The sequence below is a fragment of the Cucurbita pepo genome, chromosome LG11, assembly GCF_002806865.2.
Source record: "Cucurbita pepo subsp. pepo cultivar mu-cu-16 chromosome LG11, ASM280686v2, whole genome shotgun sequence".
Taxonomy (NCBI): Eukaryota; Viridiplantae; Streptophyta; class Magnoliopsida; order Cucurbitales; family Cucurbitaceae; genus Cucurbita; species Cucurbita pepo.
Window position 1 is genome coordinate 7,370,658 of NC_036648.1, and position 13,456 is coordinate 7,384,113.

A 13,456-nucleotide genomic window follows, 5' to 3' on the forward strand; every position below is an offset into this window, starting at 1 on the left:
TTTTTTTTTTTTTTTTTTTTTTTTTTTTTTTTTTTTTTTTTTTTTTTTTTTGTTTGAAAGTATCATTTACATTTCGTTAATTTTAAGGATTTTTTTTGTTTGAAAGTATATTTATATTTTGTTAAACTTTAATCTTTGAGTTTCAGTTTTATTTGGTATTTTGAATTTAATTTCTATTTAACTTTTATACCTAAGTTTTGAGTTTAATTTTCATTTGATTTTTAGGTTTCAAAATGTTATAATTTTATCTCGCGTTTTGAGTTCTTTTGATAGGATCCACAATTTTAAATGATTATCCATTAATTTTGTTCTTACTTTGTATTTAATTCTTAATTTGAGGGTTAAGTTAAGTTGATCTTTTGGAGTGATCCTCAACCAGGGTTCTCGCTCTTTTCATAGGCTTTGCAGCTTCATTTAATTGGGTTTGGGCTAGGTCGTTGCGCTCCTGCCCCACCTCTTAGCAAAGTAGGCTGATGGGCAAGACCCCGTCCTTACTCTCATTTGATTTAAGGAAGAAAAAGAGAAAGGGGGGAGAGGAAAATAGTAGTGAGACCGAATAGCTTTCTTTGAAGCCGTTTCTTGTCCCGTCCCCCTACCTCAAGATAGTGCTTCGCTTTGACAAAAACAGATATTCTACGAAAGTAGGAGAAAAGGGGGAAGCTTCCTCAATGTGTGGAGAACCAAGAACCCTAAAGTAAAGGACTATGCAACATGGCTCTCCCAAATCGCGTTGAGTTGGGTTAGGTTGAGGTAATTTTTTGGATCACCCTAAAAGTTCAGTTTGATTAGATTGATATTCAAGAATGTTAAAATATTGCTAAAGTTGAGTCGTTATTTATTGACAACTTCCTTTTAGATCTCGATATGGCAAATCTAAGACTTTTGGCCAAAAGGTGGAGGGTACCCTACACCTTTAGCAATGGCATCTTTTGGAAGAGACGAAAAGGCAAAAGTACATAAAATAAACAAATTATTGGATAAAGGGTCACCATAATGAAAGCCCTTAGAATCCCCATTAATAAACATTGAGAAACATTCATGGCAATATTTATTTTACCAACTATAGTTATGTAAGTTTGTACTTTAAATTTAATTCAATTTCATTTACTTTTTCATTTTTCATGAACAAAACTTAAGACTTTAAATCAGCTAGGTTCGTTATTAAATGTATGTTCGATGAAATATTTAGAGCGAAAACAAATAAAAACATGCTAATCGCAAATTTATAGATATTAGAAAAAATACGATTTAGAAAATAATTTATCTAGATTCATTAAGGATCATGAAATTCATTAAACAAATACCTTGAGTCTATAAACAAAGTAAAAGGTCTAGGATAGTTCAGAGGAAATACATGAAATGATTTGTAAAGACGATCAATACATTAAGATAGTCTCCGAGTATATTTTGGAAAGATTGAATATTGAAAATACTTATTAAGTAACCTCTTATTGGGATTCGATATGCATACACACACGAAAATATAAAGCAAATCGAAGGATCTAAAATTATTCAAAATGGGTCAACTATAATATGACCAACTACCTCTACTTCATATGTTTATAAGGTAAGAAATATATCTCTATTGTCATTAGGCGTTTTAGGCAATCCCAAAACAAAGGTGTGAGTCAAAAGTGACTCGAGTGTCGAAGAAAAGGTGTATTTTTATTAAGGACTCGAGTCGAGAGCCTCGATTAATGGGAGGCTGCTGACCTACCAGACCTTAGCACAATCCTAGAACAAAGTCTTAACATTAACCTCACAATCTTGAACAATGAACTTTAATGTACAATCACAAAGTATAATGCTAAAACGTGCTACAACGGTTGTTACATAAAGATATTGAATCATAAATTAAAATGCCAAAAAAAGGCATCAAATTGATAAAACAAAAGGTCAGACTGGCCACATGCATGAGGTCTCCCAACCTAACCAATCCTATATTATAAGAACAAATTAGAGATGTTAATAATGCGGGGATAAGGTATTGTCGGTTTCCCAATATTGTCTAATGCCCTCAATTAACATATTATAGGTTTCATTTAACATATTTGGTAATAACATGTCTGAAAATTGAGCTTGTTACTTTCGTGGACTAGGGAAAGCACGCTTAAGAACTGTTCATTTTAATGTGTTCGCAGGCTGTCGATCGAGGTAAAGAAGTGTTCAAGAGCTGCGTAATCACAGAGGGAGTCGTTCTAGAGCATTATTTTACCTTGTACTTTCAGTTCGGGAGTCATACTAGAGTGTTAGTCCATATTGTACTTTCTGTCCGTTCTAGAGCTGCGTAAGATGTTTGCAAGTATTCAAGAGCTGTTACACTATCCCATGTCTAGCTCTGATACCATTTGTAATAATCCAAGTTCATTGCTTCTAGATATTCTTCGTTATAGCCAATTACGTATCGTCGTCAGCCTCAATTTTTAAAACACGTCTACTAGGGAGAGGTTTCCACACTCTTATAAAAAAAATATTTCATTCCTCTCTTCAATCAACATTGAATCTCACCATTTGTCATTTAAAAAAAAATTGAATTTGTTTTCCTACATTATGTGAGCATGAGAACAATTTTCTTCTCGTATCTCTCGAGTTGTATAGTGAAGTCCTACTACATTGCTATTTGTGTCGTTTACTGATTCCACCGACTAGACTTAAAAAGTGATATAGTCGATATAAAGGTGCGTCCCAATCGGGTTGGGCTTGTTGGGGGATAAATGCTCTCTAGCTATGAAAACAAACATTTGTTGACAACATCAATTAAAACACTATTCATTAAGCATGATTTTATTCATCACAACACAAATTAAACAAGTACAACATGGCACACATAAAATTTAAAATGCAACATATTAAGCAAACTCTTTTATTTCATAGTGATTACTAGCGAGTAGCTTAATATAATAGCTTGATTTGATGTTCATATTGAGATACTATTGGGAATCCCTCTTCCCGTGAGCCCTTCAGTGCTAGATGGAATGAGCAAGGTGTAGGGCACATTAGCAGGGCCTGTCCGATTCTTCAAATTGATATTAACATTCCTTTCCATAATCCTTTGCTCAACTCCATGAACCTCTTCACCAAATTTTTCAAAAGCATTTATTGCGTCTTTATCAGCCGTCCATTCAAGGCTAGCTCGTTGTCCAAGATAGACTTCATCCGAAGCATGCCTTGATAGAATTTCAATTAGAGACATCCCCAGAAGGCATTGCATTTGAGAATTGATGGTCTTCAAGAAGGCCTTTTCAGGGTTGGATTCAAGTTCTTTATACTCTTTGCTACCAACTTCAGGCATGAATCTACGGCTTAAAGTTGGTCTATTGGGCATAAACCCTCCATATGGATATTGTCCAAAGTTGACGGCTGCATGAAGAGCTGAAGCAATCCATATGATTATGGTGCATGATTCAACTAGCTCGGCTATTGTGTGCATTTTTGGCCACCAGGGCTCATCTTTTTTGTCGGCATGGCCTTTCTCTCGAGCCTCTTTCCACCATGATTGGAGTTCGATATCATTTTGGATAGCGTTGTCATCTTTGTAGTATAGAGAGCAATAGGCTGCAACCCAATTCTTTATTGTTGACCATATCTCAAGTCCATCAACAGCAAATGGATAATCTTCTATCAAAAGTTTAACTCCATGTGAAGAACTTGAGTCTTGAATTGCTACTCCTCTAGATAAAATCAAAAGAAATTGCATGTTGTTAGTAGTTTGTGATATCTCACGTTGATTGGAGAGGAGAACGAAACACCCTTTATAAGGGTGTGGAAATCTCTCCCTAGGAGACGCGTTTTAAAAACCTTGAGGGTAAGCTCGAAAGGGAAAGCCCAAAAAGAACAATATCCGCTAGAGGTGGGCTTGAGGCATTACATAGTTTGTATTGAGAATTGTTGGGAGGGAGTCCCACATTAGCTAAGTATGGAAATGATCATAGGTTTATATGTAAGGAATATATCTGTACGGGGACTTTTGGGGAAACCAAAAGCAAAATCATGAGATTTTATGCTCAAAATGGACAATATCTACTATTGTGGAGATTCGTGGTTCTTAACATTGTATCAAAGTCATGCCCTTAACTTAATTGTGTCAATAGAATCTTCAAATGCCGAACAAAGAAGTTAGGACCTCGAAAGGTGTATTTTGTTCGAGGACTCCAAAGAAAGAGTCGAGCCTCAATTAAGGGGAGGCTATTCAAGGGGTTCCACAGGCATACTTTGTTCGTGGGAAGGATTGTTGAGTATTGTTGGGAGGGAGTTTCACATTTGATAATTAAGAGGATGATACCATTGTAGAAATTGGTGTTTCCTAAAAGTTAGCTCCTATAATTATGATTCTTCAAATCAAAGAAGAAAAACAAAAAGATATAAATTACCTCTTGATAAGATCAGCGGGCAAGGCTTGTTCGAGGAAATTCCATTCTTTATATACATAAGAGGATAACTCCATGGCATATTTTGATTGAAAATGAGTTGATTCAAGAAGACCATCGGCATTAACAAGGGTTTGTCTTGCAAATGCATTTATGAACATGGTATCTTTATAATGTGGAACTAATAACTTATGAATTGGATGAAGCACACTTAATTGTCGATGGGTTGCAATCACAAACGGCTCGAGTACTGCATGCGTATGCAACCTGCAATTTCAAATATAGAATTTACAATACTAAATAGAATTCGATGAATCAACATATCAATTATTTTAGAACATTATGAGAAACTATACCAATGGCAAATAAGTTGATGGTAGCCAGCATCATTTACAGCCACATAAGCCTTGGCTAGCTGCCAAATTGAGCCTTCAACTCCATTCTCCGCTGGAAAGTATAGCTTGCTAATAGCACCATGTTCATCTCCTTGTGGGTGTGGTAAGCTCAACTCAATAACCAATGGCTTCAAAGTGCCATCCGCTTTCAAGAAGAGCAATGTCCTTGTTGCGTAGCTCTTTGTTGAGGTCGAGTTTATTTTCTTAAGATATGGCATCAACGCATCATGATGATCCAAAATGTACAACTTGTTCTCCTTAATTGCCTATTTCATCAATCAAATCCATCATATTCTTGCCATTTAAGCGTACAACATTTTTTTTTAATTAATCTCGATAAAAATAAATGAAAAAATTTCACGTAGATGATGTCAGACGAACACGACTCTCCACAATGATATGATATTGTCCACTTTGAACATAAGCTCATGGCTTTCCTTTGGGCTTCCCCAAAATAGCTCATACCACTCGAGAGAGTATTCTTTGTTCATAAACCCATGATCATTCCCTAAATTAGCCGATGTGAGACTTTTATCATCTAACAGATGAAAATTGAAATAGGAGGCGAAGACGGGGACGGAGACAGAGAGTGTTTCTCCATCCTTGCCCTGTCCTATAAACATCTCTATTCACCACAATCAATGAGCTTAAAGTATTTTTAAAAAAATTATTATCACCTCATTGACGGTTAGTCCTTCCAAACCATTCTTTATTTGTTCTTCAGTGATTGTGCTATTTTGATTTCCGTAAACTTTAGGATCAAGCTTACTCAACGGTGGAAAATGCTATCAATAAAGAAAAGTGAAGTAATTAAGCAACCATAAGAAGAAGAAACTAAACTAATATGATAATAGAAATCGAAAAAATACTTGAAGACGACGGATGAGAATAGGGTTGACTCCGGCTATCATTTCTCTTGCAAATTCTTGGTCAGTTCTCCAACCGGACTTATTATCTATGCAAACCGAAACGTTCAAAACATTTACGTAAGCTTATGAAATTAGGTTTGAAAATAAATTGTAGGTACCTTTGATGACTTGAGGAACTGGAAACCTAAGGAACCTTTCACCATCGGTTCTTAAAAGCTCTTTGAACATAGGAGCTGTGAGGCCATCAGTAAAGGTCTTAAAGACATTGGGAGGAATAGGAAAGCCTCCTTCATAGAGATTATATAATTCTTTGAACTTGTCGAATTCGCATGGAGTTAAGTCGAATATAGTTTGAAGGCCAGGCTTGATGTTTGAAGAAAGTGCCTTCAATGCATACCCAAGGAAATCTCCCATCTTCAAGTGCCCAAAATTTTCATCTCTTGGTACGTAAATGTTTAGCCCTATCACCGACTTTAATCGACTCTCCGAGTTTGGATCTGTAAAATTTCACCAAATAACGTCCGTTAGGGAAAGATTTTACACTCTTATAAAGAATGGTTTGTTTCTCTAATCAACGTGGGATCCCAATCCACCCCCTTCGAAGCTCAGCCTTCTCGCTGGAACATCCCCAGTGTTTGGTTCTGATACCATTTGTAACAGCCCAAGCCCACCGCTAGCCGACATATTGTCGTTTTGAGTTTTCCCTCAAAATTTTTAAAACATGAGGTGTCCTCTCCAACTAATATAGGATCTTACACCTTTTTATTGTCATATTTTAGAAAAGATTTTTTAAAAGGGTTAAATGTAGCTCATAAACTTATAAACAATTGGGCTATTCAAACACATGAGATATCAATATTCCAACCTCTTCTGGTTCGTGGTCGTCCCGTTCTTCCTCTACGAGGATAAGGATAATCACTCCCACCAAGAATCGGACGAACAAGTTTATCACCACCATCAGGATCAGCAATATCGTTGTAGACATCATAGTCATAGATTCTATCCCATTCTTGACGCTCTCCCTTTCCATTTCCTCTAAGATTCACCAACTCTTCCTCTCGATACTTACGAAGAGGGTCCGGTGTCTCACTCGGAAGATATGTCTACAAACAAAAATATGAGACAAATGAGAAACAATAGAGAAAAAAGAACACACTAATTGATTACCTTATTGGCAAAGAAAATACGATCTTTATTGTATCGTCGTTGAGGGTAAATCCACGAGTTGCAATCGAAATGGACTTTTCCATAGCCAGGAACATCCTCAAGAGTGAGAGACTTAAGAAAGAACTCACTTGTATGTCCATTTCTTATATAGAAAGCTCCTGGATACCCAAACTCTTCATCCCATTCAAAGTTGATTTGGAACACTGACTCTCCGGCAAACAACGGCGGCAGTGAGGTCAGCCACCTCTCCAAATAAGCACGCCGCCCAACTTTCCCTCGTGGATCGTTAGCTATTCAATAACAACACTCATCAAACCCCAACAAAGCAATAACAATGCCCACAAAATAGTTCAAAAGGAACACTTACAATGGCGATCAACATGCGTTGCACTCACAAGTTGCAACACAATTCCACTGCCCAACAGCTCAGTGAAACCATCAAGAACAGTGGAATGAAACTCATTGAAGTCCAAAACATTGCTTCTCATCAAAATCACCTTCCCCTTGATCTTCCTATTCCCGATCCGACCGATATCAGTGGCACGGTCGATGACGTTCCCTCCAGCATTTACGACCGACCCAGCTACGTCGCCGGTGGTTCTTAGGGCGTCGCCCGTGGTTTTAAGGGCATCCCCAATGATCTTCCCAAACATTTTCTTTTCTTCTCTTTGTTTGTGGTAATTGAAGAATGGATGGTTTGAAGATGCGAATTTGATGTGTATTTATAGCACAAAAATGCATGCCGTGTGACAACATGAAAACATATTGCACAACAAAAACGACAAGAACTATAATTCAAGTGGGCTCTTACAATAATGTCTCTTCTTTGCATTGTTTCATTTTCAACGTGCTCCTTTTACTCTAAATATTTTCACATTAATCCCTTTTTTTTACCTATTGTAAATAAATTATTTGTGCCATTTTAATAACCCTTCATTTTTTTTTTTTAATAATTAGATTAAATTTCTTACTTGCTACTCATATATAATTTAATTAGTTGAATTTCTTAAATTGAATAATTTAACTCCAGGATGAATCGAAAAAGATTTTTTATAAAGAGAATGAATCTTTTTATTGAAGGATTAGACTCGGGATGTAATCCAGTAAAGAATTAAAAAAAATAATTTTTTTTCCTCGTTGATTTATTAAATTTCTTACTTGCTGCCCAAGTATATATGACTTAATTAGTTGAATAAAATGCTCATATTTAGAGTTGAGGATAAGATTTTAATATTTGTTTTTATTTTATTAGAGTGGAATTCAATAAAAAATGAATTTTTAGAAACTATTTATTTAATTTTCAAAAATATTTTTGAAAAATAGATAATAAATAGAACTAATATCTATATGTTAGATTAATTTTAAAAAACTAAGAGACGTTAATTACTTTTATTTTATTTTATTTTGTTTATTTTGGGAAGTAATTTATGTTTGAGTGGACCCACACCATGTGACAAATTAATAGCGATGTTTATCTACTTACATTTATTACTTTTCCATTATTATTTCTTTTTTTATTATAAATTACTTATTTATTTTGAATACTTTACAAATGGACATGAAAATTTGTGTTATTTTTTAATCTAATATTTTAATTTTTCATTAAAAAAAAAATAGTTCAATCCTCTTCATTATTTAATAAAAACTTGACACTACAGCGTTAATCATCCCATTCATGTATATCAGGTTATAGATTTTACTGTTTATTTTTATTTACCGAATACTCAATAATTATACGTAATAATAGTTACTGTAAACAATTATATACAGTAAAAAACTATATTTGTTCATAGTAGATAGTTATACTAAACTATATAGTAAATAATTATATATAGTAAATGAGTATACAACTATACATAGTATATGTTAGAGCTATATATGGTAAATAGTTATATAAATGATTGTATCGGGTAAATTTATAAATAGTAAAGTGAATTATATATATACTCCTTAGACCGTGAATAATGTACTTTCTTGTATTTTCTCTCTTTTGTTTTTTTGTGTTCAATGTATGTTGTTGTGTGGTCCTAATAAAAGTATATGCGTAAGCAAAAGCGCAACGAACTAGTAGTTTCATCCCGATAAGACCATTGGCCCAATCTAATTATATTTCTATATAGAACATTATGAGCACCAATTGTGAAAGTTGTTGATCCAACCACATCCTTCCTAAGATATTTTAATGAATTTATCCCATAATTTTCAATTTAAAAGTAAAAAAAAAAAAAAAAAAAAATAATAATAATAGTTAAAAGTGGTGTGAACATCCATGGCTGCTCTAACCAAAAAAAAAAAAAACATGTTTTTCATATTTGGTGAGTGATGGAAGCTCACTCATAGCCCAAGAGGAATTTACGAAAAAAAAAAAAAGAAATTTGAAAAGGACAACACTTCTACACTATTATAAATTCGAAATATATATAAAGATAAGAGGACTGAAAATTTTCATGTTACCGGTTCAAATCCGCTATTGAAAATACGTCTAATGTGTCGGAAAGGAAATGACCGGTATAGTTCAGTTAGTCGAGCAGAGGACTCAAAATCTTCCTATTATCAAATCAAATCTGCTATGAAAATAAATAAAGATAATGCGTCAGAAATGGCCGGTATAGCTTAGTTAGTAGAGCAGAGGACTCAAAATCTTCCTGTTATCGGTTCAAATCTGCTATGAAAATAAATAAAGATAATGTGTCAGAAATGGCCGGTATAGCTGAGTTAGTCATTGGTGTCAGATATTGTCTTCTTTAGACTTTCCCTCAAAAATTTCGTTAGGAAGATGTTTCCACATCATAAATTGTTTCGTTTCTTCTCCAACCGTACATATTATATTATATCGAGTAACCCGCAATAATTTGGCTGACCCACATTTTTAATAGATGGGCCTATAATTTAACTTTTCATTTAGTTTTGAACAACAATAATTTGGCTCACCCATATTTTGATGTGGAATTATTTTGTGAATTTTTGGTTCAATAATATGTAGGGTAAATAAATGATTTGAACGTTGGACGTTTTCACATATCTCTCCCGTTTCCACACGTCTCATGTCTTTGTTGATCATGAAATTATAATTTTCTTCTTTATGTTTTATAGTACATATTCTTTTTGAAGAACAAAAAAACGTGTCTAAAATGATACAAAGAATAAATTTACTCAAATAGATGAAAGTCCCATATCGGCTGATTTAAAGAATAATCATGGGTTTATAATCAACGAATACTATCTCCACTGCGGGTGGGACCTTTTGGGGAAGCTCAAAACACTTAAAATGGACAATATCAACATATCATTGTGGAGAGTCGTGTTATCGAACGTGGAGTACTAAATTCAAATCTAACCCTTAATTTTGTTTGACATTTGGGAAAATAAAAATGTTTAAACCAATTTGATAGTTGGTGGGTATTTACTTAATTTATGACTCTGCCCTTCTGCCGACAGTCTATCGATTGCATTTATTTCATTGATTTCATTGAAAATTATCGAATAATAATAGGATGCATATTTAACTCTTTGCTCAAGAAGTAAAAAGTAAACACATGTAATTATGTGAAATCATAATAATTTTATTAGGCGGATTCGAATGCAATGTATTTCTCTACACATAGTCTATACATATACACGTGGGTCCATTTGAATACTCTATTTTCATAAATCTAGGACTTGCATATAGGTTTACGCACTCTCGTGCTACTGAACCACAAAGACGAATAAGATACGATATCATTCTTATAGGTATGCATTCGTAAAAATATATGAGGAGAATGAATTCATGCTCAGTCTATATATAACATTGCATGCGGTCGTGTATAATTTTTTTTCTTTTATAAAATTTTATGAATATATTGATCTATTTAATAAAGTTTTATGAATTTGAATGAAACAAATATCAATACTTTGCTAGAGAATAGTCTAAATCTTGTTGGGTAGATACAATTTGATCTCTAAGTTTGAAGATGGAATAAAACATGGGGACGAGAGGAAAAGAATGATAGTCTGAGTACCCTACACTCGGCTCACGCATGTACACATGGACTGACCAGGTGGCTTGTGTATATACCCCTAGTCCTAGCTCATCGAGCTACACTTACGCTACCAGACACCTTAGAGAGCAAGGGCTCGCATAATATCATGGGGAACAAAAATATTGTCAGGTAGCCGTCTATACTAATCATAACGGGGAAGTATTCTGATGCACGTGATATACGTGAATGTATGAGGTCTCATAACTTAAAATCATGAGATAAATTTGTGATGCAAGTCATACCTTCATTCCTTCAAAACGTAGCAAGGCTATGAAACAATATGCATACGTAATTCTTATCATATCATTCATACTTAACATAATTTACATAGCATGACGTAGGTTTATGCTTCATAAATCATCGAATCATAAATATGATTCCACAACATGATATAATCATATTATAGCATAACATAACATAGACACGGTATAGCAAGAAAGTGATGTATATGTAACTATTTATCTAAGAGTGATGCACACCCTGATAAAAAAAGAAAAAAGTGAAACTCAAGACCACGTTTTAGATTCGACCATAATTATGTTAATCTTCTTCATAATTGCATATGTATGTATTTTTCGATCACATCAGAAGAGTCACTTATCGAATATTTTTAATACTCGAACGCTTAAAGAATTAAAAATTCCTAACGTGATGTACTATTTTGTAATCTCTACGACGTTTTCCATTCCTCGATCATTAAAGTAGCCATTTAGTTTTGCTTTTTGGCTTTTCAAAAGAAAATTTGTCACACTATTGCTTTAAGTCTCCCTTGAATTCTATTTAAAATCTAGGCACTTCCCATCTCTTATGAAGTTATCACTTTTATGTTTCNAAAAAAAAAAAAAAAAAAAAAAAAAAAAAAAAAAAAAAAAAAAAAAAAAAAAAAAAAAGTACAAGAGATCCCAAAGTTGAAGCACCACTAATTTTTAGAAAAAGAATTGATTTTAACCCATAATTGTTTCTATTTTTACCCACAAACTTGAATAAATGTTTCAATTTAATGAATAACTGTGTATGAAAATATTCTAGAGTGCATTACATAACATAAATCATATAAATGGTTAAAATAAATTAATTAAAGCATGATTTGTACCAATCGTTGCAATCTAGAATTGTCGTTTGATGGTATTGGCATTCTCCTACATTCGTTGTGACGTGTCCACGTTACCTATGCCTACAAGGCTCACTGACATGCTTTTAAAGAAAAAATTTACGTCACCCAATAAAGGATTGATCCAAACTAAACATGTTTAGTTTTGGAGGTTCTACTATTCAACCACTGAAAGAGAAATTCCACCTGTTGATATAGATAGTAACTAAATTATTTTAACTTAATAAACAATGTGGTGCATGTACTTCGATTATGACTGCAATGTTGATATAATCGTGTTTATGCTTTGCAAAACGTCATGATGTATTATGTATGATACCCATGAATAAAGTAAAATGAATATGTACATCTCATACCGTATTTATGTCATGGTAAGCATAAAAGTATTATATGCATCATCTCACTAAACCATGATTTTTAATTGGGAACCTCATGAATGTTGTATGTTGTATAAATTATTTTTTAAACATGTTAGGTACAACCGTATACACCATAATATTATTCGTATTCCTTTTCTTTTTTCTTAGTTTTTGATAGCACGAGCGTGTGCTAGCCCAAAGTCAAGCCTACCAAGTTTGTTTACAAGCCCACTTATTAGGTTCATATGCATGTGTGTGAACCATATCTAGAAAACTACCATATATTCAACTCTACCCAGAAAAGAGAATAGAGTCGGAGGAACAGTCATGAAAATTAAGTCTCACTAGTCATAATACATATTGTATATGGATACACTTCTCGACCCTAACAATGGGGTCATTTACTGTGTATTTTTAAATACTCATCATTCTTGGCAAGTCTTTTTTAGTCATCTTATCCTCATAATCGCTCTCATTTGGATGTGATCTCAATTCATTCATGTATCTCTCTTTTTTTCAGGTGTCATATTTACATGATGGAATAATACTATGATCAGAGATTATATGTTTAGAAACAAGATACGTGAGAATAATATCTACCTATTTTGATTTGCTCGGGACTTATTTATGGTTTTTTGTTGTTTGTTTTGAAATATAAGCTTAGAAATGTAGAGTAGAAAGTTAAAAATATTTTACCTAAGTTGGTATATGTGAAAATGTAGGGAATTAGGGTTTCTTACACCTTAAGTTATTTATGAAAATCTTTAACTATTTATCATATGATTTAATTATTTCAACAACAAAATGTATTGAAATATTGAAAGTATCTATTAATTCCTTATATTTGGAATTAAATTTAACAAAGGTGAGATGAGGGTTCTTATCTTCTATTTAAAGTAATTTACGAAGATCTTTAATAACTTTCTATATGATTCTTTAAAAGAAATAAAAAACTAATTATAATATTAAAAAATACAATTAAGAATATTAGGTCAAATTTGTACATTTTCTTAACTTAAAAGCACCTTATTAAACAAAAAAAATCAATCTAATATAAAAATAAATTCGAGTTTGTTTTTAAATGTTTAAGCTCAACTTAGCTTAAATAAGTCGTAACAGTGGAAAATTAAGTTATTTATAAAACTATATAATAAGTTTCTAAATAG

General features: G+C 33.2%; 1 protein-coding gene across 1 annotated transcript; it reads right to left on the minus strand.

The window, feature by feature from the left end:
- Nucleotides 1-2,756: 2,756 nt before the first annotated feature.
- LOC111804711 (probable linoleate 9S-lipoxygenase 5) lies at nucleotides 2,757-7,469 on the minus strand. Its single transcript, XM_023689470.1, has 9 exons — nucleotides 7,166-7,469; nucleotides 6,799-7,088; nucleotides 6,497-6,734; nucleotides 5,790-6,128; nucleotides 5,632-5,717; nucleotides 5,440-5,547; nucleotides 4,724-5,028; nucleotides 4,371-4,634; nucleotides 2,757-3,671 (listed from the first exon to the last, which is right to left on the minus strand). The coding sequence occupies exons 1-9, from the start codon at nucleotides 7,449-7,451 to the stop codon at nucleotides 2,918-2,920; spliced, it is 2,670 nt and encodes an 889-aa protein (XP_023545238.1). The 5' UTR covers nucleotides 7,452-7,469; the 3' UTR covers nucleotides 2,757-2,917.
- Between the last annotated feature and the right edge of the window lie 5,987 nt (nucleotides 7,470-13,456).